Source organism: Mangifera indica, chromosome 14, assembly GCF_011075055.1.
Source record: "Mangifera indica cultivar Alphonso chromosome 14, CATAS_Mindica_2.1, whole genome shotgun sequence".
In the NCBI taxonomy this organism is placed as follows: domain Eukaryota; kingdom Viridiplantae; phylum Streptophyta; class Magnoliopsida; order Sapindales; family Anacardiaceae; genus Mangifera; species Mangifera indica.
In genome coordinates, this window is record NC_058150.1 from 4,776,055 (window position 1) to 4,797,244 (window position 21,190).

At 35.0% G+C, this 21,190-nt stretch overlaps 4 protein-coding genes across 8 annotated transcripts; 3 read left to right on the forward strand and 1 right to left on the reverse strand.

Moving 5' to 3' along the window:
- Nucleotides 1-1,158: 1,158 nt before the first annotated feature.
- Nucleotides 1,159-7,942, reverse strand: LOC123195947 (auxin response factor 6-like). 3 transcript variants are annotated; one of them, XM_044609823.1, is made up of 14 exons: nucleotides 7,381-7,942; nucleotides 6,817-6,929; nucleotides 6,064-6,162; nucleotides 5,928-5,984; nucleotides 5,694-5,852; nucleotides 5,500-5,584; nucleotides 5,288-5,378; nucleotides 4,747-4,911; nucleotides 4,547-4,669; nucleotides 4,062-4,137; nucleotides 3,786-3,933; nucleotides 2,541-3,688; nucleotides 1,910-2,100; nucleotides 1,159-1,672 (listed from the first exon to the last, which is right to left on the reverse strand). In XM_044609823.1, exons 1-14 carry the CDS (start codon nucleotides 7,421-7,423, stop codon nucleotides 1,474-1,476), a joined length of 2,697 nt encoding a protein of 898 aa, XP_044465758.1. In that variant the 5' UTR covers nucleotides 7,424-7,942; the 3' UTR covers nucleotides 1,159-1,473. The 3 variants fall into 3 exon arrangements, with proteins under 3 accessions (XP_044465758.1, XP_044465757.1, XP_044465759.1); XM_044609822.1 differs by having other exon boundaries at nucleotides 6,817-6,932; XM_044609824.1 differs by lacking the exon at nucleotides 7,381-7,942 and adding an exon at nucleotides 7,088-7,106.
- A 2,707-nt stretch (nucleotides 7,943-10,649) lies between these two features.
- On the forward strand, nucleotides 10,650-12,667 carry LOC123195948 (protein ROOT PRIMORDIUM DEFECTIVE 1). Its single transcript, XM_044609825.1, has one exon. The coding sequence runs from the start codon at nucleotides 10,912-10,914 to the stop codon at nucleotides 12,109-12,111; it is 1,200 nt and encodes a 399-aa protein (XP_044465760.1). The 5' UTR covers nucleotides 10,650-10,911; the 3' UTR covers nucleotides 12,112-12,667.
- Nucleotides 12,668-13,973: 1,306 nt separating this feature from the next.
- Nucleotides 13,974-17,839, forward strand: LOC123196208 (ATP-dependent zinc metalloprotease FTSH 2, chloroplastic). 3 transcript variants are annotated; one of them, XM_044610130.1, is made up of 5 exons: nucleotides 13,974-14,116; nucleotides 14,497-15,684; nucleotides 15,758-16,071; nucleotides 16,857-17,097; nucleotides 17,330-17,839. In XM_044610130.1, exons 2-5 carry the CDS (start codon nucleotides 14,497-14,499, stop codon nucleotides 17,669-17,671), a joined length of 2,085 nt encoding a protein of 694 aa, XP_044466065.1. In that variant the 5' UTR covers nucleotides 13,974-14,116; the 3' UTR covers nucleotides 17,672-17,839. The 3 variants fall into 3 exon arrangements, with proteins under 3 accessions (XP_044466065.1, XP_044466066.1, XP_044466064.1); XM_044610131.1 differs by lacking the exon at nucleotides 13,974-14,116 and adding an exon at nucleotides 14,143-14,193; XM_044610129.1 differs by lacking the exon at nucleotides 13,974-14,116 and adding an exon at nucleotides 14,173-14,354.
- A 102-nt stretch (nucleotides 17,840-17,941) lies between these two features.
- On the forward strand, nucleotides 17,942-20,259 carry LOC123196209 (pentatricopeptide repeat-containing protein At2g41080). Its single transcript, XM_044610132.1, has one exon. The coding sequence runs from the start codon at nucleotides 18,067-18,069 to the stop codon at nucleotides 20,062-20,064; it is 1,998 nt and encodes a 665-aa protein (XP_044466067.1). The 5' UTR covers nucleotides 17,942-18,066; the 3' UTR covers nucleotides 20,065-20,259.
- Nucleotides 20,260-21,190: the final 931 nt, after the last annotated feature.

Below are 21,190 nucleotides of genomic sequence, written 5' to 3' on the forward strand. Positions count from 1 at the left end.
ACATAATATTTTTATCCTTTAAAATTGAGTCAAATTCAAATCTTTTAGATAAAAAAAGTTCTAAATGTTAGATAAAAAAATTTAAAGAAATTATATTATATTTGTAAAATTCATATTATGTTTGAAATTTTTGTTGCAACTGAAAATAACAAATTCGATAATTGTGTCACAAAATAAGATTAACTGTACTTGTATGTTCTTATATATAACGATAAAGGTAAAAAAATGATTTATCATTTATCCAACCATTGTTAACCAAATTTAAGTTTTTATTATAATCAAAATAATAAAAACCAAAATATATCATTCTATGAGTATTTTAGTATAAATTTAATAAAATAGTAAGTTTCTTATTTTTATCTAATCACCGATGTAAACTATTATTTTTAAACATCAATAAATTAAAAGACAAAATAATATGTTAATGTCAAAAAATAGAAATTAAAAATATAAAATATGAGGATTACAAGAAAATTTTCGATTGTCTTATAAAACGAGATTATTTTATCCTTTGTTTAAAAAAAAATTAAAAAATATAACAATATATGTAATACAAATTTACTATGACAAATATATAAAATACATATTTTATACGTTTTAGATTAAATAAATACAATCATACATTTCTAAAATAGTAAAATAAAATAAAAACATATAAGACACTTATAATAAGGATAATACCAACTTGAATCATTGTAGAGTTAATTGATGAATGGATTTTGTTTTAGAGGCGTGGCATCGACAGAGAGACTCTAATATATCTTGATATCCAAGTATAACGATAATTTTGATTTCATCTTGAGACCTATGTATGAATAATAGAAAGGTGATTTGATACTAATGCATAACAGGGTACCTTCTAACAAGAAAAACATCAAACAATACAAGACAAGACAGATGAAGGTAACGGAAGAGTGGTTGGATGGAGGAGTGGTAGGTTTGTAGTTTCCAGAGAAAGGCGCCGGTGGCACGCGCACCTAATTGACGAACAAGGAAAAAGTTGACTGAAAGACTCTTATAACGACACTGGAACACACAATTTCTAAATAATTAAGAAGTCAAATTTCAAATAATATCACAAACTGAAGGGCTAACCGGTGAGTTCAAGATCTGGTGTTAGTTGTTCATAAATTACAATTCAAGCTAGATAGATAGATAGATACCAAACAGAAAGTGTCATTCATTCATTCTCCTAATACATGCGTGTTCTAAGTAGCATGATGTTGCTTCTCACACCTACAGTATCATTTACAGCCATAATGCATTTGCATCTCTGCTCACATACAACAACCAAGTTTTTACCAGCATTTTAACAAACCCACAACTACATCTCAACCATTACAGGGCTAAGGTAGAAAAAGAATGCTAACAGTAACAATCCATTTCACAACATACAGTACATTACTAGTTTATTACTTAAATAATATTTATCTGATGCCAATTTTCTTTTTGGTTTTCCCTACATTTTGGCTTTCAGTAATCAAGAGATCCCATGGATGCAACGCCATTGCTCAAGCTTCTCAGCTCCTGTTTGCTCATGTAGTCGTCACAGTTGTTATTCGAGGGCCTTTGGCCTGGGATAGAAGTCACAGAACGAAGACCATCTTTTCCCATTTGTTGCACTTCCAGAGGAGATAGTATCTTAATATACCATACATTGTTTACAAACTCCCTGATAACAGGATAATGAAAAGAGAGAGTACATAATTCAGTATGAATTAAAAATCACCGTAAACCCATAAGCAATAACTGAAATTTAGTCATAGATATTGCAACCAACTATTCAAATAATCACAAAGGTTTAGACAATGACGGTTTTATTTTCCATGAAAAACTACAAGACAGCAAGAAAGAAATATCACCAATTCAAAAAAGACAGCAATAAAGCATAGCGAGATTTGTTACTTACTGCCAAGGGTCATCACCAAGGAGAAGAACATCGTTCTCCCGGTCAACAAATACAAGCTGCCAGCCTGATCTCTGAGGGTCCTCTAGTTGGCCTTCAAGGGCAAACATTCGAGCAAGTTCACCGCGCAGCTCATCATAGCTGCTAAACTTGGAAATGTCAAGTGACCGACCAAAGGACCCCAACTTGTGAACCTGTCATATATACATTGTTTGATCAGCAAATAAATGATGAAAGGCCATAACAATGAAGTTAAAGCTCATGAAAGTCATCGTTGGCATGCAATTTAAAGTTAAAAGCAGGCTTCTTCTTGGCAGAAAATCATGCAAAGACAAGGCAATAGTTAGCTTGGTGTGACTGTTCAAAGTGACACCCCCTAGCAAACTTCAATGGTTGAAGGGACCACTTTAACATTCAACCATAATTGATTCAGTTGGTTATAAACAACCTAATCCAAATATCAGAAATATGGAAGGCAGAAGACCAGAGAGAACAGGAGATTACAAGCATAATTCATCAGGTTTTGCCAGAGAAATGGTTTTAGCAAGTAGTCTATGCATGTCACAGTGTTGAAACAGAACAATCCCCAAGCACATTGTAGTATGCTTTCAAAGATACTGACCATAATATTTACCTTCACAAAGGTTCTAGATGGTGGATTAACTTGATCCACATTCTCAGAAGACTGCATAAAACCTGATTCATCCACACAACTTGAGGTTGTCATATCTGAATTCAGCGGAAAATCAGTTCCCACTGCACTAGTAAAATTGGAAGTAGCAAATGGAAGCGACAATGATTCATTTTCACTGCCAATGTTTTTCAGGTTTGGCAGCCCGTGCTGTGCCATAAGAGATGAGGAATCAATGGACACCCCAAATAATTGATTGTTTTGTGGATCGCCAGAACCATGATATGAAGAATACTCTCTACCAGGAAATGGAGGCAACAAATTAGTAAGTTCAGAAACATTTGACTGTTGTGCTCCCAATTGTTCCACCTGAGGCAGTATGCTATGAGCAACTCCAGAAGGAAGATTAGGATCAGTTGTGACTTGCTTGCTAAGCATGGGGGAAGAAGAGATGACAGGGTTGGATGCATTCGAATTAAGCAAGTGGGATTCTCTGCCCTGTGATAATGAACCTAAGATATTGTGCATGCTGGAAACATCAGATGTTGTTATTGGGTTCCCCAGAGAATCAGAAAAGTTTGGCTGCCGGCTCTGTGGAGAAATGGCCTGCAGAGTTGAAGGCTGAGACTGACTAGTTGATGCAAGGTGAGGTAGAGTAGAGATGACATTTGGAATCTGCTGCTGAACTGAAAATTGGTGTAGTTGCTGGGGTTGTTGAACTTGCTGCTGCTGCTGTCGTTGATCATTATAGGACTGCTGGCGCTGCAACTGCTGTTGCAGAAGCAGAGCCTGAGCAGAGACCTGATTTTCCTGAAAATTCTGGAGAAAGGCATTTTGCGAATGGGACGGCTGTAACATCTGTCTTTGAATCAAAGCAGCCCCATTGGATAGACTTTGAGGTTGCTGGAACTGCAGAAAAGACTGTGAGGCCAATTTGGAAGAATCCACTGTTCTGATTTCTTGAAGTGCAGCAGCCGCCATTGCTTGGTATACATCAGGTTGTAGCCCTGGCATAGAAGCATCAAGCCTTGGCTGCATCCAGGGTGAAACACCGAATCCCTGAAAGTTCAAAGATTGGATTCCTTGATCACCAAACCCTCCTTGAAGCCACATTAACGGAGAATTCATGCTCATATCCCCGTCTTTCAAACCTTCACAAAACAGATTAACCAGCTTTAAATGAAATTTCTATCAAGAGGTCAATAAGTAAAGGTGATACTATGTGATCTGTATGCGGTCCAAGCATACCATGGAAGGAAGGCAGTCCAGATGGCCATGGCCGCTTTAGTCTCAAAGGGAAGGGGGATGCATACATAGGGAATGTTGTTAATGGTTCAATCTCCCACAAGGACACTCTCGGCTGCCTCTCCCCTGCAGTGGATTCATCCCAGCCAACCTGTAGAAATGGAAAATGAATTCAAAATGACATAATAAAAACAGATCTAGAATCAAAGAAAAGTCTCAATAAAATATGAGAGTACTATTTCAAAATTGAGTATCTACATTTAAAGATCTGAAACACACCTTAACAGAGCGCCAATATGAGTTTGGCCAGCGAACAGGATCTAGATCACCAATGCCAGTAATTGTACCCATGTATCTGGACACAAATATAAACCCATATGCAAAATTATCGACCACTTGCATTTTCAAGTATTTGCTTAGAGAAAAATAAAATAAATAAATAAATAAGGAAAAAAATAAAAGTACAAAGGAAAAGGCAAAAAGTTAAAGCATAAAAAAGATAAATTGTCCACATAAACCATGAAAGAGTGAAATGACAATAATCTACAATGATGAAAGGATAAAACCAACAAGACAAAGGAGAAGTTAAAGACAAGAGGTCAAAGAGGAAGCCAAGCACAGCAACACCAGATCATATGACACAAAATCTACACCCTACATGTCTCAGAGATTATTCATATCAAAAACAAGATGAGGTGAAACACATATCAAAAACAAGATTATTCGAACCACAAAACATATATATAGCTACATGTAAGACCTACCGACGAACACTCGACTCTTCAGTCTCAAATAGCATCCTAAATCGCATGCCCACAGAAACCCGAGTATGATAGACTGCTTTAACATACTTAGCCAGGGGAATGACAAATTCTGAAGGACTTGCCCTGCAATCAAAGTCAATGGAATGATTAATATCTGCATTAAATATTTTCAATCAGTCAAAATTCAGCAGATACCTCACCTTGGATTATAAAATATAGTGAATCGGCTATTTGTGGCAGCTGCGTGTGCTGCAGCAGCAAGAAGACCAATGTGCATGCTATCACTTGAAAGAACAGAAGAAGGCATGACAGTCTGAGGACGATTTGCTCGTCGGATACCCAGAAGCAATTGATTTTTTTCATTCCTAATTAAAGAGGTCATATTAAAGAAACCAAAAAGCAAATTATGAGAATCGTGCCATATAATTTCTTCAATGTCAACATCAGCAAGTAGCAAACAGAATTAAATGGCTCTTTTCATGAAAAATACATATAAAGGAATGCAGATACTTGACATATCAACAGAAAGAGATCATTCGGTAAACAATAAGGCATATAATATATGTTAAAAAATTAAGTCATTCCATCACATTATCTCAAGCTCCCATTATATTGCCACAATGTATCATACTGTGGAAAATTGCTTTCCTTGCCAATTAACCATCCAATGGAGACATTCAACACAATCTAAAGGATTAAATAAATAAAACCAATCTAAAGTCTCAAAAAAAATTCTCTAACCAGATAAATAGGACAGAGTCACCAGCAACAAGCCTTTTTGCACTAACAAAAACACTCCATCCTGTTGTAAGAAGATGCCTCTTGGGCTGACCTGCATACATAAACAGGTAAAACTAATTGATACTTGCATTATTCCTCACAAATTCATTGCATCATTTTTTAATTATTTGTTTTCTACACACACACACACATATGTATAGACAGAAGATCACCTCGAAATATATGCCTGAATTTCCATTCATTATCATGAAGATCCCTTGCAATGAGTTCTCGAGCTGGAGGAGTTTGTGAATAATCCTAAAACAAATATAAAAATAAAATGGAGAAAGAAAGAAATTAGTCTTAGATTCGCAAGCACAAGACATCATTAGCATAAAAAATTGGTGAATTATCAAATGTCGCCTACAAGGGGAGGAAAAACTTTTTCAGCTGCTCGACGAGGAACAGAGAATCCCCCATGTGTGCTGGTATCACTTGCAGTCAATGTCTTGCAAAAATAGTTAGTTGGCTGCTTGCTGGGTGTACCCAACTCTGCAGGCAGTAGGTATACATCTTTTTGCTCTTGCTACAAGAAAATTTTGTGTCAAGATGATAATGATTATAACACTTGAAAGATAATATCCAAAAGGTACAAACTAACCGGACTCAGTGGTTGCAAGGTCATCTGTGCGTATACTTCATCTGTCTCCACATCTGCCTATACAAGGCACAACAAAAGTTCTGAGTAGTCTGTACATAGTTTAAAGAAAATATAATCTGATAAGACCAATACTTACATGCATAGTGACATTGTGAAGTTGACAGATAAGCTGAGGGGGTAAGTTAGGGTAATTAGGAATATGAGCATCTACGACCTTGTTTGTTGAAGCAGCAACCTACAAAGGCAATTAAGAACCATTAAAAAGAGAACAAAATTCAGCAAAACAGAAATAATAAGCTATGGAGGACCACAAATAAATACTAAGACACAAGAAGCTTTAGCTACAAACAGCAATACTTTAGTTCAACTGTTTCATAATACAATTTTGGTCAAAACAGGAACTGAAAGAACTTGAATATGAACTCCACCGATAATCTAGAGAATATGAAAGTCCAAGAAGCAATGCATTTTCAGGCAATACAACTGTAAGCATCCTGATTACAACAATAGGGATAAAAGAACACACTAAGAAATTATTATTTTCTAAGATTCAATGAATTTTCCATTTGGAGAAACTATTAATGATTTGCAGAGCCAACTACCAGTAACCAATCATCTCTTAAACATACACAGACAGAACTCAATGAGTCAGAAAAGGCTGCAATTGTAAGAATCATCTTAATCGCTTAACCATTTCTTTGGAGGGAGTAAATGATAACTACTGGCCCCACAGGATTACATCATTAAATTTCAAATATCAAACTTTCTATCTGTGGATATTAAAGACCTAATAAATTTCTGCTCAGGCAGAATCGACAATTGGTAAACTGTTCCTGAATAGCAAATGCCAAATGAACAAAATAAGACCCGTGTTTACACTCATAATAACCTGTTCGCTGTGACCCTGAGGAAAGTACACAACACGGCTTCCCACGGGAGGCAAAGATACAAGAGGGCCCGCACAAGCATGCCAAAGCTCAGAATTCAAACATTTCTTCTCCCCTGCTAAATAAAAAAAATCCATGACCGTATTAGTTCTAATAATACAAAACGTCATCACAAATTTTAAACAATTTTGTTCAAGAAAGCTTAGAAGATCTACACAAAGATTAAGGTTCCCACTACATAGAACATAAATTGTATGTACTTCATCACAACACCTCAAGTCTAGCTACGCCTTTTCCACCCAGCACAACATGCACAAACGCAATATCATTGAACATCGTATGTACTCCTCAAACACGATCAGATATCAGATACTTATTTGTTCTCTTCACCGAGAAACAAACAAATACGCTTATTCAAAGGATAAATAGAACAAATGATGCTAGAAAAGCGGCTAACGTATGTGTAAGTGTGAAGAAAGGCTTCAGTCTTGACCGACACAAACAAAAAGGCGGCATACAAAAAAATAAAAAAAGCAGTTAAAAATAGAAATTTTTGAAGCTCTAACCTTCCTGAGTCTGCTGATTAAACCCCGACGTGGAGAGTCTCATTCTTCGAAACCAAACAAAACCAAGTCCTTGAGCAACTAAAAGCCAACACCCCCAAAAGAAGACAAGTTCTGAATCACCACTTACCTTTTTCTATTTAACCACATTCATGAAAACCCACCCGCCCACCCCCCCAAATACCCAGAAAATCCTCAAAGCTACTTCAAAACTCCACTGCCTCATAACCCTCAGATCTTCACTACCCAAACCCCAATCCTCTTCTCAAATTACCACATTTTACACACAAAACCCCAAACTAAACCCTAGCTCCACGAATCAACAAAAATCCAAACCAAAACCCTAGCTAACAACCAGATCTAGATACCCAATAAAGCTAAATCACTCACTTAAATAATTTAAGACCAGTGAGAATCAGCTGAAGCTTAGTAAGCAGAGAAAGACTTTTTTTTCTATTTTTGGGACTTTGCTGTTTTTTTTAAGAGGAAGCTGAAAGCAGTAGGGGGAGAGAGAAGCCAAAAATGAAAAGAAAGAAAGGCGAGTCTTTGAAAGCGCTTTCTTGGTCTACTACTAGTACTCGCACAGCTCTGCCATCAATCAATTACTACCATTTAACAGCCTTCCATTATTATTTACGTATTTTTACTTTTATACCTGTCAAAATCCCTAATCGGCATGTACTCGAAAAGCACAAACTTTCAACTCTGCATCCCTGTTCAAATTTATCAACTTTTAACACTAATAAAATTGATACTGATTTTATCCTCTGTGTAAGCATAAATTTTTAATTTATTTAATTTAATAGTTACGAGGATAGTTAATAAATTTAAAATTTATTTTATTTAATATAATTAATTTAATTTTAAAAATAATAATCTAACTCAAATAGATTTTTTATTATAAAAAAATTGATACTAATTTAAAAAGAAAATAATTTAAATGATAAAAGATAAAATTTTATATATAAATTTTTTTTATCAAATATTTAAATTTTTTTTAATAATATATTAAGGTTAAATTTTAATTTATTAATTAAAAAATATTTTATTTAATATAATTAATTTTTATCAAATATAATAATTTAATTACAATAAAACTGTTTTATATAAAAAAAAAATTATTACTGATTTTCACAGTCTTCCAGAAAAATTAATTATTATTGCTAGTATTTCCATCACCAAATTAAAATATCGAATATGTGGTTGAAAAAATTTGATACAGGATTGAGGTTGCAGTTTTTGTGGATTAAGCTGGCGGAGGGGTATTAGTGTAATTTCAAAATTGGAAGGGTAATTTGGAAATGTGAAAAGCGTGTGGATGTGGATATGAGTGGTGCGTGCTTGCGTGGTGGTAGAATCTAGGACTCTCTAGTGTAGCCTGGTTTTCCACTTGAGATATTTTAGATCTTTGTGGGTCCTACGAATATAGCTAGTGCCCGGAGGTTTCCTTTCCCATTTTTTTTTTTAAGTCATATTTTATTTGCTCTCTTATTGGCTTATTAAAAATATTATGATTTGAATGGTTTAAATAATAATAAAATTATGTGTATTTATTTTAAATATATAAAGATATATATATATTTATATATTATTATATAATTAAATAATTTTAAATAAAGATAAAATAAAATCTTATCATATAATGATATATATATATATATTTGTGTATATATTTATATACAAAAAAATAAATATGTATAATATTGTTCATATTTAACTTTTCATCTATCAATTTTTTTATGAAAATGCCCCAAAAAAATGTTTGACGATCAGAGTAGCATAACCCTTATTCAGGTTTAAAAAAAGAGTTTAAATTCGAAACTCGTTTATGTCAGAGTTATATGAAATTTTTTATTTCAATATTCAATAATTATATGGGGAGTCATTAAATTTAAAGTTTTATTTATTTTACCCGGTTAATCACACATAAGGTGATATTCTTGAATTATACAATTCAATAATTATTAGGCAATCATTATATATAAAATTTTATTTGTTCGATATAATCAATTAAACTTCAAGATAAGATTTTTGAACTTACAATTTAATAATTATAAAATTAATTATTAAATATGAAGTTTTATCTCTTTAATTTCATTAATTAAACTTTAATATCAGGAGACTGACTCAGATGAGGTTTTTTGTTAGTAAAATAAAAAAAAATTATGAACATTGCAAACTAAGTAAGATGTATTGGATCTAAATCAAGTCTTTTGGGTTTTTCATTTTTTAATTCTAGCCAAGTTTTCGTTAATAATCCATAGAAAGTTCAACAAAAAATTAGTTACATTCACCCTCCAAACCTTCGAATGCGCTTTTCCAAATTTGGTTTGCTTTTTGTTGGCGAACATGCTTTTATCATTATAGTCAACCTTCTTCTCTTGGTTTCCGTTAAGTTTCAACAAATTTTACAAATTTTTACAGAAAAAGGTTACATGGTAATCATGATTATACAAAAAATGTTGTGTTAAATTTAATTTGTCTCGGATTTTGTTTGAGAGTTTGTGTTTAAGACATTTTTTTATTGAAATTTACGGTTTTTTGGGATTGTTTTGTTGGTTAAGATTTGAATTTGCTTGTGATTATTGGGGTTAAAAGTGTGATTAAATCGATTTAGGGAGATTGAAGTTGATCAAGTCACATTATTGGTTGGAAAACAAAATTTAACATTGACAAATTGAAGCTGGGTTTAAGTTGTTGAATGTTGGATTGGGTTTAGAAAAGATTTTTGAACTACCTTTATATTGGATTGTGGTTCGGGAATGGGTTACTGGATTGTTGGGTTGGGTAGAGTCACTATGAATACCATGTTCGACTTCCTTTTTCATGGCTTATTCACATTCCACCTCTTCTAGTTTTAACTCTCTCACCTAAAAACTATGCTATTAAGCGTATGAATGGATTCTAACAACTAGATCTTGTTGAAGTCAATTAGGTTTTCATTGAATTTCAATGACTTAACATTTTTGGACTTTTGTCAAGTCGGATTCATCACTAAAATATATGAGAAGTCCTAGTTACCGTGACTCTTAATCGTATTGTAGATTTATCCATAATGTTATTCATCTTAGATGGTGATGATTGTGCGAAGATTCACTAACCAATAATGTGATCTTTGGTATAATGACAATCGATCTTAATCTCGAATGATGATGAAAAAGTTACACACCATATCATTAGCTTTCCCTTTTGCCTTTCCCTCCTTAAGTTATCGAATCTTATACATACACTCGAGTACACTTACAGCTTATATTCTATGACTAGCCACTTTGTTGGATAGAACACAATATCTTTTGCTCCAAATCATCGCCCTCTCACTCTAGTTGAAACCACACCCCAATTTTGTCAGCTCTATAACAATTTGATACAATCATCAACAATTTTTGACAAATTCCAAAATGCAAGCAGTTAATTCGATTAATTAACCAAAGCCACACTGGTTTGGTCTATGAAGAAGCCTGTTTTCCAGTTTTTATGGGCACTATAAAATTGCCTCTGTGCTAACAAGAGAAGGCCTGAATTCAGGGTGCCAAAATGGGAAGCAACTTGAAGATGCTCGAATCCATCTTGAAACACCCGACAACACTATCATTCATCCGATTAAAAACAACCTCAGCCCAGTACGTATCGTCAAGATTCAGAGATCCCACATTCGAAAAGTTCATGGACAAGTACAAGAACCTCCTCAAAGTCATTTCCATTCAAGATCTCATTCTTGCCAACCCAACCAACAAAAGCCACCCTCCTTCAGTCTCCCTTGATTTTCTCAACAGACTCTCAGCAAGGCTCCAACTCAGCCGCGGCGCCACCGCTTTCTTACGCAAGTATCCCCACATTTTTCAAATCTTCTATGATCCCAATAAGTCCCAGCCCTTTGTTAAGCTAACCGAAGCCGCCTTTGCATTATCCCGCCAAGAAGCTGAAGCCATCAACGCTTCTTCGCCGCTAGTCGTCGAGAAGTTAGTTAGGTTGTTATTGATGTCCACTTCGAAATCTTTGCCTCTTCGCGCTGTTTTTAAGGTCTGGAGGGAACTTGGGCTGCCTGATGATTTTGAGGGCTCGGTGATTGCACGAAACTCAAAAATTTTCAAACTTTGCGACGGTAATGAACCAAATACTCATTTGTTGAAACTGTTCGATGAAATGCGTCATAGAGATTTCACTGCATCAGTTGATAATTGGAGGGTGATGGAATGTTGCAGAGAGGATTGTGAAGTTGATAGAACGGAGTTACAGCACAGTTTTAAACAAGGCTTTCCCTCCGGAATGAGATTGAGTAAAAATTTCAAGGCTAAGGTAAAGGAATGGCAGAGGTTGCCGTACCTGGGGCCGTACGAGGCAATGGGAGAGCATAAGAAAACGAAGGCTGGGATTAAGAGGTCGGAGAAACGGGCCGTCGCCATTGTACATGAATTTTTAAGCTTAACAGTGGAGAAGATGGTTGAAGTAGAGAAGATTAGTCATTTCAGGAAATGGTTTGGGATTGATTTGAATATCAGAGATTTGTTCTTGGATCACCCGGGTATATTTTACTTGTCCACCAAAGGGCAGAAACATACTGTTTTTCTGAGGGAAGCATACGAGAGGGGGCGGTTGATTGAGACAAATGCAGTGTATGATGTCAGGAGAAAGCTTCTTGATCTTGTTATTCTGGGTCGTCAAGGTTTGATTACTGCTAGTGGGGGAAATTGTACGAGTGGAGAGTCTGAATCAGGAGAAGGAGACAGTGAATGAACCAGCAATCGTCCAAATTCAAGAAATTGGCTGGTTGGACTTGGAGAAGACTGACGGTGACCATGTTCCTAGCAAGCAGTAGTGAGGAAAGCCTAAAGGGACTTTCATTTTGTCAAATTGGATCTCTTTCCTTCCATTCTGATCCAGTAAGTATTCCTCTGCCAATAGTATATATATAGGATCAATGGTAACGAATTTTCTTTGAAATTCAATCTAGTGAGTTCTCTCAAGCCAGCTTTTGGTATAGATTGAAATCTTTTTCTTTCGAACGTTAGATGAGGGAGGAGAGCGAAGTCCCTCTCCCACATTAACAAGTAGTGAAACTATCCAATGTTTTTCAAAGTTGATAGGGGCACTTCATTGGTAGTGGTAAAGTTGATTCAGACTTGATTGTCACTTTGGTTTAATTGAGCTCAAAATGAGTGGCTCTTATACAAGTTTGAGCTTGAGTTTGAGGATGCGATATTATTGAGTTTGAGGCTGAATATAGAGGTATTTGACTTGTCAAACTTACGAGTTTGATTCAAAATAAGTAAAACAATATCATTTTAACAAATATATATCAAAACAATATTGTTTTGATGTAAATCAAGCTTGAGTTTAGGTTTGAGCTCGACTTCTTCAAACTAAGTTAAACTCGAATTTGGTTTGATTCAACTCTAATCTTACATAGTAAAAATGATGAATTAAATAGCATTAGAATGATATTAAACAAATATAACTTCGATTAAATGGTAAATTATTTACATTAGTTATTAAATAGGTTACAATTTTAATAATTATAAATTTGTTTACTTTTTAATTTGAGATACAAACGTATGAATAACCAAACAAAAACAAAAGAATTGTGCTTAATAAATCAAATGACTCGAACCAAATTGATCACTGAATGAGTTGATTTGACATGCCAATTTGGTTCGGGTTTTAAAATATTTATGATATTATCCCTATATTTTATCTTTCTATGTATCTTTATAAATGTTATTTATTTTTATATTATTACTTTATTGTATTTAAATTCATCTTTGTATTATAACGGGAAAATGAATTTAGACTTCATGATGCATAATTATAATATAAATAAAATTTAAAAAATCGACAGAAATGTTATGAAACAATTAATTAAAACAATTATTTTGAGTGACATACACTAAAATCTATTTGCAAAAGTGTCCAAATGTATTTATGTGTTATAACATATTGACACTAATCATCTCAACACGTTAAATATGTTACTTACCTTTCAGAATAGTCGTTCAATGCAATTTTAGAGTGATTATATATATGTTTATAAGGTCTCACAATCAAGTTATATGTTGATCATCTCATTGTAATTCTGTCAATTTAAAGGTATTCATCATTCATGTATAAATACATACACATGTAATGGCAGACGAAGAATTGACAATTTTATTACACATGTATGATATTTGTAATACATGTAAGTTTATTTGTACATATATGATTTTTTTATTTTATAAATTTAATTTTTATGATTATGTAATCACAATTTTCTTCTATCATAAGTGAGAATTTTTTAATAAAATTTTTGAAATATTGTTTTTTTAATTTAAAAATTTATGAAATTTATTATTTTTTTTAAATAAACAATTTTAATTATTGATAGGCAAGCACTAAGATTGACCTGTCAAAAAGTCACGTAGGCATGACCTACTTTACGAACCTTCAAATTTTACGGGCTCCCGTTTTGATAGACCTTGACATGGTATGACCCATGACATGATGAGTCCTGGTAATCTTGAGACAGCCCAGGTCGGCCAGCCTGGCCCATCGCCCGCTCTAGAGGATGCCAATCATACTAGTGTAAACGATAAGGTGGAAAAAAATCTAAGAAGAAAACAAGTAATAGAATAAAATCAGAAGAAGTCAGTCTTCAGAAAATCGCCACGTATGCCTTTCCCAATCAACAGCCACTCCGCCTTAAACTTAGCTGCCTTGCAACCTGCTTTTGTTGCGTCTTGTTCCACGATTTTTCTCTTTTAAGGTACGCTCTTCTATTTAAGCTGGCCCCTTGTTTCTTTTTTCTGCCTTTTGATTTCACTTCAATACAGTTTGTTTCATGTGAGCTTTTTAATATTTATTTGAAACTTTTATTAGAGACTGATTCTGGGTCATTTGAAAATCTTAAACACCTTTCAGTTAATGTTTATTTTTGCTGGTGTCGCCTCGTTTTGCTGAAGAAGCTGATTCGAGGAAAATAAAGTTTTAAGTTTTTGTTTATGGTAATGCAAAATATGGGTTGTAAAAGTGTTGTCGGACTGGGTGGTTCTTGTTTCTAGATTTTATGTCTGTTTTATACAATTTGTTTCTTGATTAGTAGCTGTGGATTTTTTCAATTGTTATTTTTGTTGCTTTGTTCTACAGATGGCGGCTTCATCAGCTTTCCTCATTGGGAATGTATTGTCCACACACAAGGTTAAAGAGAATTTGAGCAAAGACTTCAGTGGTAGGCGGCTTGTGGTTTCGTCAGGCATTTCTTCATTGGAAAAGAAGTCCAAAGCAGCCTTCATAAAGGCCTCTTTGGGTCAGAAACAGCCGGAGGGGAGAAGAGGCTTTCTCAAGTTGTTGCTTGGCAATGTGGGACTCGGTGTCCCTGCTTTAATGGGTAGTGGGAATGCATATGCTGATGATCAAGGGGTTTCATCATCCAGGATGTCTTATTCTAGGTTCTTAGAGTATCTTGACAAGGACAGGGTTAAAAAGGTGGATTTGTTTGAAAATGGAACTATAGCTATCGTGGAGGCCATTTCACCTGAGTTGGGTAACCGAGTGCAGCGAGTTCGTGTTCAGTTGCCAGGGCTCAGCCAGGAGCTTCTCCAGAAATTCAGGGAGAAGAATATAGACTTTGCAGCACATAATGCTCAAGAAGACTCAGGATCTCCGTTATTCAACTTAATTGGGAATCTGGCTTTCCCACTTATCCTAATTGGAGGGTTATTCCTTCTATCAAGGCGTTCATCAGGTGGAATGGGTGGTCCTGGGGGGCCTGGTTTCCCTCTGGCCTTTGGTCAATCCAAAGCCAAATTCCAGATGGAACCAAACACTGGTGTAACATTTGATGATGTTGCTGGAGTTGATGAAGCAAAACAAGATTTCATGGAGGTGGTGGAGTTTCTAAAGAAGCCTGAGAGATTCACCGCTGTTGGAGCTCGCATTCCAAAAGGTGTTCTTCTTGTTGGTCCTCCTGGAACTGGGAAGACTCTTCTTGCCAAGGCTATTGCTGGTGAAGCTGGCGTACCATTTTTCTCTATCTCTGGTTCTGAGTTTGTTGAGATGTTTGTTGGTGTTGGTGCATCTCGAGTCCGAGATCTTTTCAAGAAGGCCAAAGAAAATGCTCCTTGCATTGTATTTGTGGATGAAATTGATGCTGTTGGACGGCAAAGAGGAACTGGAATTGGGGGAGGGAATGATGAAAGAGAGCAGACCCTTAACCAGCTTTTGACAGAAATGGATGGTTTTGAGGGTAACACTGGTATCATTGTAATTGCAGCTACTAATAGGCCAGACATTCTTGATTCTGCCTTATTGAGGCCAGGACGGTTTGACCGACAGGTAATAATATATTACCATATTATTATTTCTCAAATTTAATAAAATAAGTACTTAATATGAAGCTTTAATGCAGGTTTCTGTTGATGTTCCTGACATACGGGGACGAACAGAGATATTGAAGGTTCATGCAGGCAATAAGAAGTTTGATGCAGACGTCTCTCTTGATGTGATAGCAATGAGAACACCTGGTTTTAGTGGAGCAGATTTAGCAAACCTCTTAAATGAGGCTGCTATATTGGCTGGTAGACGCGGGAAGACCGCAATTTCATCTAAAGAGATTGATGATTCGATTGATAGGATCGTTGCTGGAATGGAAGGAACAGTAATGACTGATGGGAAGAGCAAAAGTCTGGTTGCTTACCATGAAGTTGGCCATGCAGTATGCGGGTAAGTAGGATTGCTTTGTCTGAATCTGTCTTTTGAATATTCTCAAATAGAATGTCATAAGGCTTTTGATAGAATGTTGTGATTTTCAGATTAGAGATGTATAATATTTAGCCTGTTTTAATCACTACTTCTGCAGTCTGTATGAGTAACTTTTTTATAGTTCTTGTCGAAATAGGCGGCCAACAAAATTCTCTGAATCTCTAAGGGAAAAGATTACTAATTGTATCACCTACTATACCTGAAAATGGGAAAAAGTCGAAACATAGTAAATTTCAGACTTCCAATTATAATAAGTGCTGGTTACTGCCCTGCTTAAGTTTTGGATGTTGGAGTAGCAGAATCATTACATCGGTCAGGTAGCTAGAATCTTAGACCAAGCAGACATATACCAGAAATTGCAAGAAAAGGCATTGTCATGGTTATGTACTAAGGGGAAGTATAATTAAAAATTCTTATCATGCTTTGCCAAGATGATAACCTATAGGTCCAATGCTCCTAGCTTATAAACCTGAAAAAATTTCTCTTTTATCAAGATATGGGATGATTTCCAAATGAAGCACTCATATTTCATCTAACACCCATTGTTTTATGAGGAGAATCAGAACTTTTGAGCAGGCCCATCACTCTTCCTTCTCTTCATAAAACTTTTCTTTTTTATCTCCCTCCTTTCCCTTCCTTAGGTTTAGCTCTCTTTAGGCTCATTTATGCTAATTAAGATAACTGTTTGTTTAGAAACTTGTTGCTCAAACAACTTACAAAATGCTTTTATTTTCTTTTGGGTTCAGTACTTTGACTCCAGGGCATGATCCTGTTCAAAAAGTCACTCTTGTTCCTCGCGGTCAGGCAAGAGGTCTTACCTGGTTTATTCCTTCAGATGACCCTACTCTGATTTCCAAGCAGCAGCTATTTGCAAGAATTGTTGGTGGTCTTGGTGGCCGGGCTGCCGAGGAAGTGATTTTTGGTGAGCCAGAGGTGACAACAGGTGCAGCTGGTGACTTACAGCAAATCACTGGTTTGGCCAAACAGGTAACTAAATATTTCTATTATCTGGATTATGCAAAAATTTTAGGATCTCCAATGATCATTAATGTGTTTCTGTTATTACGTTCTCCCCTCCAAAGCTCAGAACTATCATGCTGGCATTTGATATGGAAAGTTGAAAAACTAAATTTTAGCAAACTTCTATTCGATGTATAACTGGTGAGGGTTTTCCTGTATTTCCCAATTAAACTTAGGCATATGATTGATCTGTTTACAGATGGTAACCACATTTGGAATGTCTGAAATTGGGCCATGGTCACTAATGGATGGGTCAGCACAAAGTGCGGATGTCATCATGAGAATGATGGCAAGGAATTCAATGTCAGAAAGGCTTGCAGAAGACATAGATGCTGCTGTCAAGAGATTATCAGACCGTGCTTATGAGATTGCGTTGAGCCACATAAGGAACAACCGTGAGGCCATTGACAAGATTGTGGAAGTCCTCCTTGAGAAGGAAACAATGACAGGGGATGAATTTCGTGCAATCCTCTCAGAATTTGTTGAAATCCCAGTTGAAAATCGTGTTTCAACCGCAGTTCCCACACCAGTCTCTGTTTAACTAGCATTAATCATATATACTTAGAATCTCATCCACCTTTTGAGCACACTTAAAAATGGTTGAATGTATACTATTTTTAATCTTGATCAAATGAAAAGTTTATTTAATTAGGAATGTACACTGACTTTCATTCATGAATATAGATTGTGTCTTCATTTTCCATGGTAATTTTCTCATAGACTTGATCAAGGAATTTAATGCTAAAAATTCATATATGGTAATCTATTTTGCGTGGTGATATTGTGTTTTTGGTGATGAAAGATTATCCGAGGTAAACGCTCTATTTCATCATTTTCATTGAAAGCCCTGCAACAAATGAGACCCACTCTTGTGGGCCTTCTGAAAATACGATAAAGCCACAAGTAAAACAAAATCTTCCTAATTAAAGCGCATTTATGGGCAAGTCTTGTCTTAATCCTCTCAGCTTCTGTTCTCTACGTTTCTTCTCCAGGTGCTCAACCCAGATTGCCTCTGACTATATAGTTAACCCGACACAAGATTTCACAAACCTGTGTTCAAGAGGACTCCTTATAGAAGCTTTCAACACATTCAAATCTGAAATATGGTCAGACCCGAATCTCTTCTCTCACCTCATCCAATCATGCTCACTCAAAAATTCTCTTTCATTAGCAAAACAACTTCATTGCTTGATCGTCACATCTGGATGTTCATCAGACAAGTTCATTTGCAATCATCTTCTCAACATGTATTCCAAACTTGGGCAAACACAAACAGTTGCTGCTTTGTTTGGAATCATGCCCAGGAAAAATATCATGTCTTGTAACATTTTGATTAATGCCTATATGCGAATTGGTGATTTGGAAAATGCTCGAAAAGTATTTGAAGATATGCCTGAGAGGAATATCGCCACATGGAATGCTATGGTTGCGGGTTTGATTCAGTTTGAGTTTAATGAGGAGGGTTTGAGATTGTTAAGTGAAATGCATCAAGGTGGGTTTTTGCCTGACGTGTTTACTCTTGGTAGTGTTTTGAGGGGGTGTGCTGGTTTGAGAGGGTTATATGCAGGGCGGCAAGTTCATGGTTACGTGGTGAAATGTGGGTTTGAGATGTATCTGGTTGTTGGGAGTTCATTAGCTCATATGTATATGAAAAGTGGAAGCTTGGATGAAGGAGAGAAGGTGATTACATCGATGCCAATTCGAAATGTGGTTGCTTGGAATACACTCATTGCGGGAAAAGCTCAAAACGGGTTTTCTGAAGGTGTTTTGGATCAGTATAGTTTGATGAAAATAGCAGGTTTTAGACCTGATCAGATTACGTTTGTGAGTGTAATAAGTTCGTGTTCTGATCTGGCGACATTAGGTCAAGGTCAGCAGATTCATGCTGAAGTGATTAAAGCTGGTACTGGTTCAGAAGTTGCAGTGATTAGTTCGTTAATTAGTATGTATTCAAGATGTGGTTGTTTGGAGGATTCAGTCAAAGCTTTCTTGGAATGTGAAGATCCAGACAATGTTGTCTGGAGCTCAATGATTGCTGCATATGGATTTCATGGACAAGGAGAGGAAGCTGTCAAATTATTTGAGCAGATGGAGCAGGAAGAAAGGGAAGCAAGTGATGTTACTTTCTTGAGCTTGCTTTATGCTTGTGATCATTGTGGATTGAAGGAACAAGGATTGGAATTCTTTGATTTGATGGTAAAAAAGTACGGAGTGAAGCCTAAACTAGAACATTATACATGTCTGGTTGACTTACTTGGTCGATCTGGCTGTTTAGAAGAAGCAGAGGCTCTAATAAGATCAATGCCTGTAAAAGCTGATGCCATCATATGGAAGACATTGTTATCTGCCTGTAAAATTCACAAAAATGCAGACATGGCAGTAAAAATTGCTGAAGAAGTTCTGAGACTTAATCCTCAGGATTCGGCTTCTTATGTGCTTCTTTCAAACATTCATGCTTCTGCTAGGAGATGGCCGGGCGTTTCCCAGGTGAGAAAAGCCATGAGAGATAGGAACGTGAAAAAGGAACCTGGTATAAGCTGGTTGGAGATAAAGAATCAAGTTCACCAGTTCTGTATTGGAGACAAATCTCATCCAAATTCAAAGGAGATCGATTTGTATTTGGATGAACTAATGGCAGAGATGAAGCTGCAGGGCTACGTACCTGATACAGGTTCAGTTTTGCATGACATGGATAACGAAGAAAAGGAGTATAATTTGACACACCATAGCGAAAAGTTGGCCATTGCATTTGGTCTAATGAAAATGCCTGCAGGTGCACCAATTAGGGTGATGAAGAACTTGCGCGTCTGCAGTGATTGCCATATTGCTATTAAGTACATTTCAAAGATGAAAAACAGAGAAATTATTGTTAGAGATGCTAGTAGATTTCATCATTTCAAAAATGGGAAATGTTCATGTGGAGATTACTGGTGACAAGGTAAACGCATTGCTCTCATACTTGGTTTCTGATTTAGAAGATGAAATTATTCTCTAACTACTATCACATCCTTATCCATGATTTTCTTCATTAAGCCTTATATGTAAAACTGTTAGGAAGAACTTGGAAATTGTTATGGATTTTCAATTTTGAAAGAAAAGGAACATATTTGATATGTTTGTAAAATGACATCCTTATGTTCTTCATTAAAAATAATAATAATAATAATAATAAAGAAAAATGAAACACAAAATATGATCACTTACTACTGGTTTAATACAACAAACATATAAATACAGGTTTTATATATTTTATTTAAAGATACAAGAAAAACCTGTTTAAAATAATAAAATATAACAAATGTAGATAACATGCGTATAAAATACATAATTACTAACTAGGTTCAAGATTTTTAGATCATGGAGTTGAATTCTTTATGGTATCGTGCATCAAAAATTAAACTTTGCGTGTTGTTTTTTAATAATATATCATTATTTTAAAAAAATATCACAAATACTCATAGAAATTCAAAATTTTTTATATGTACTTTTACTACATCTTCATTTTTTCAAAAAAATGTATTAATTTATATTAATAATATATATCATAACTATATCATATTAATTAAATATATTTTAAGATATATATTATTTTTTAATCTATATTATATCATACGATACATACAATATATTATAAGATACTAATAACCAAGATATCAATTAAAATAGTTTTTTTTTTTTTTTTTTGCATTTTACACATATGTAGCCATTTTTTTTGTTTTTTATACATATGTACCCACCTATTTTTTTATTATATAAATATAATTACTTTTTAATTTGATTTTGTAAGAAGATTTTGAAATTTAAGATTAGCCAATTAATTAGTCGGATGGATTAGTCAATAGGTCATGCGCGGATAAATTGATCGGATAAGTTGACTGATCAATCAAATATACTATTTTATGTCTTGGTTGAGTGCGCGTAGCCCTTGGTTAGAGAAATAAAAAACTTAAAAATATTTTATATATTTTATATTTATATGTATAAAAAAATGGCGATATATATATAAATATAAAAGAGAAAAAAAAATCAAGCTATTTTAATTAATATATTCTGAAAGTCA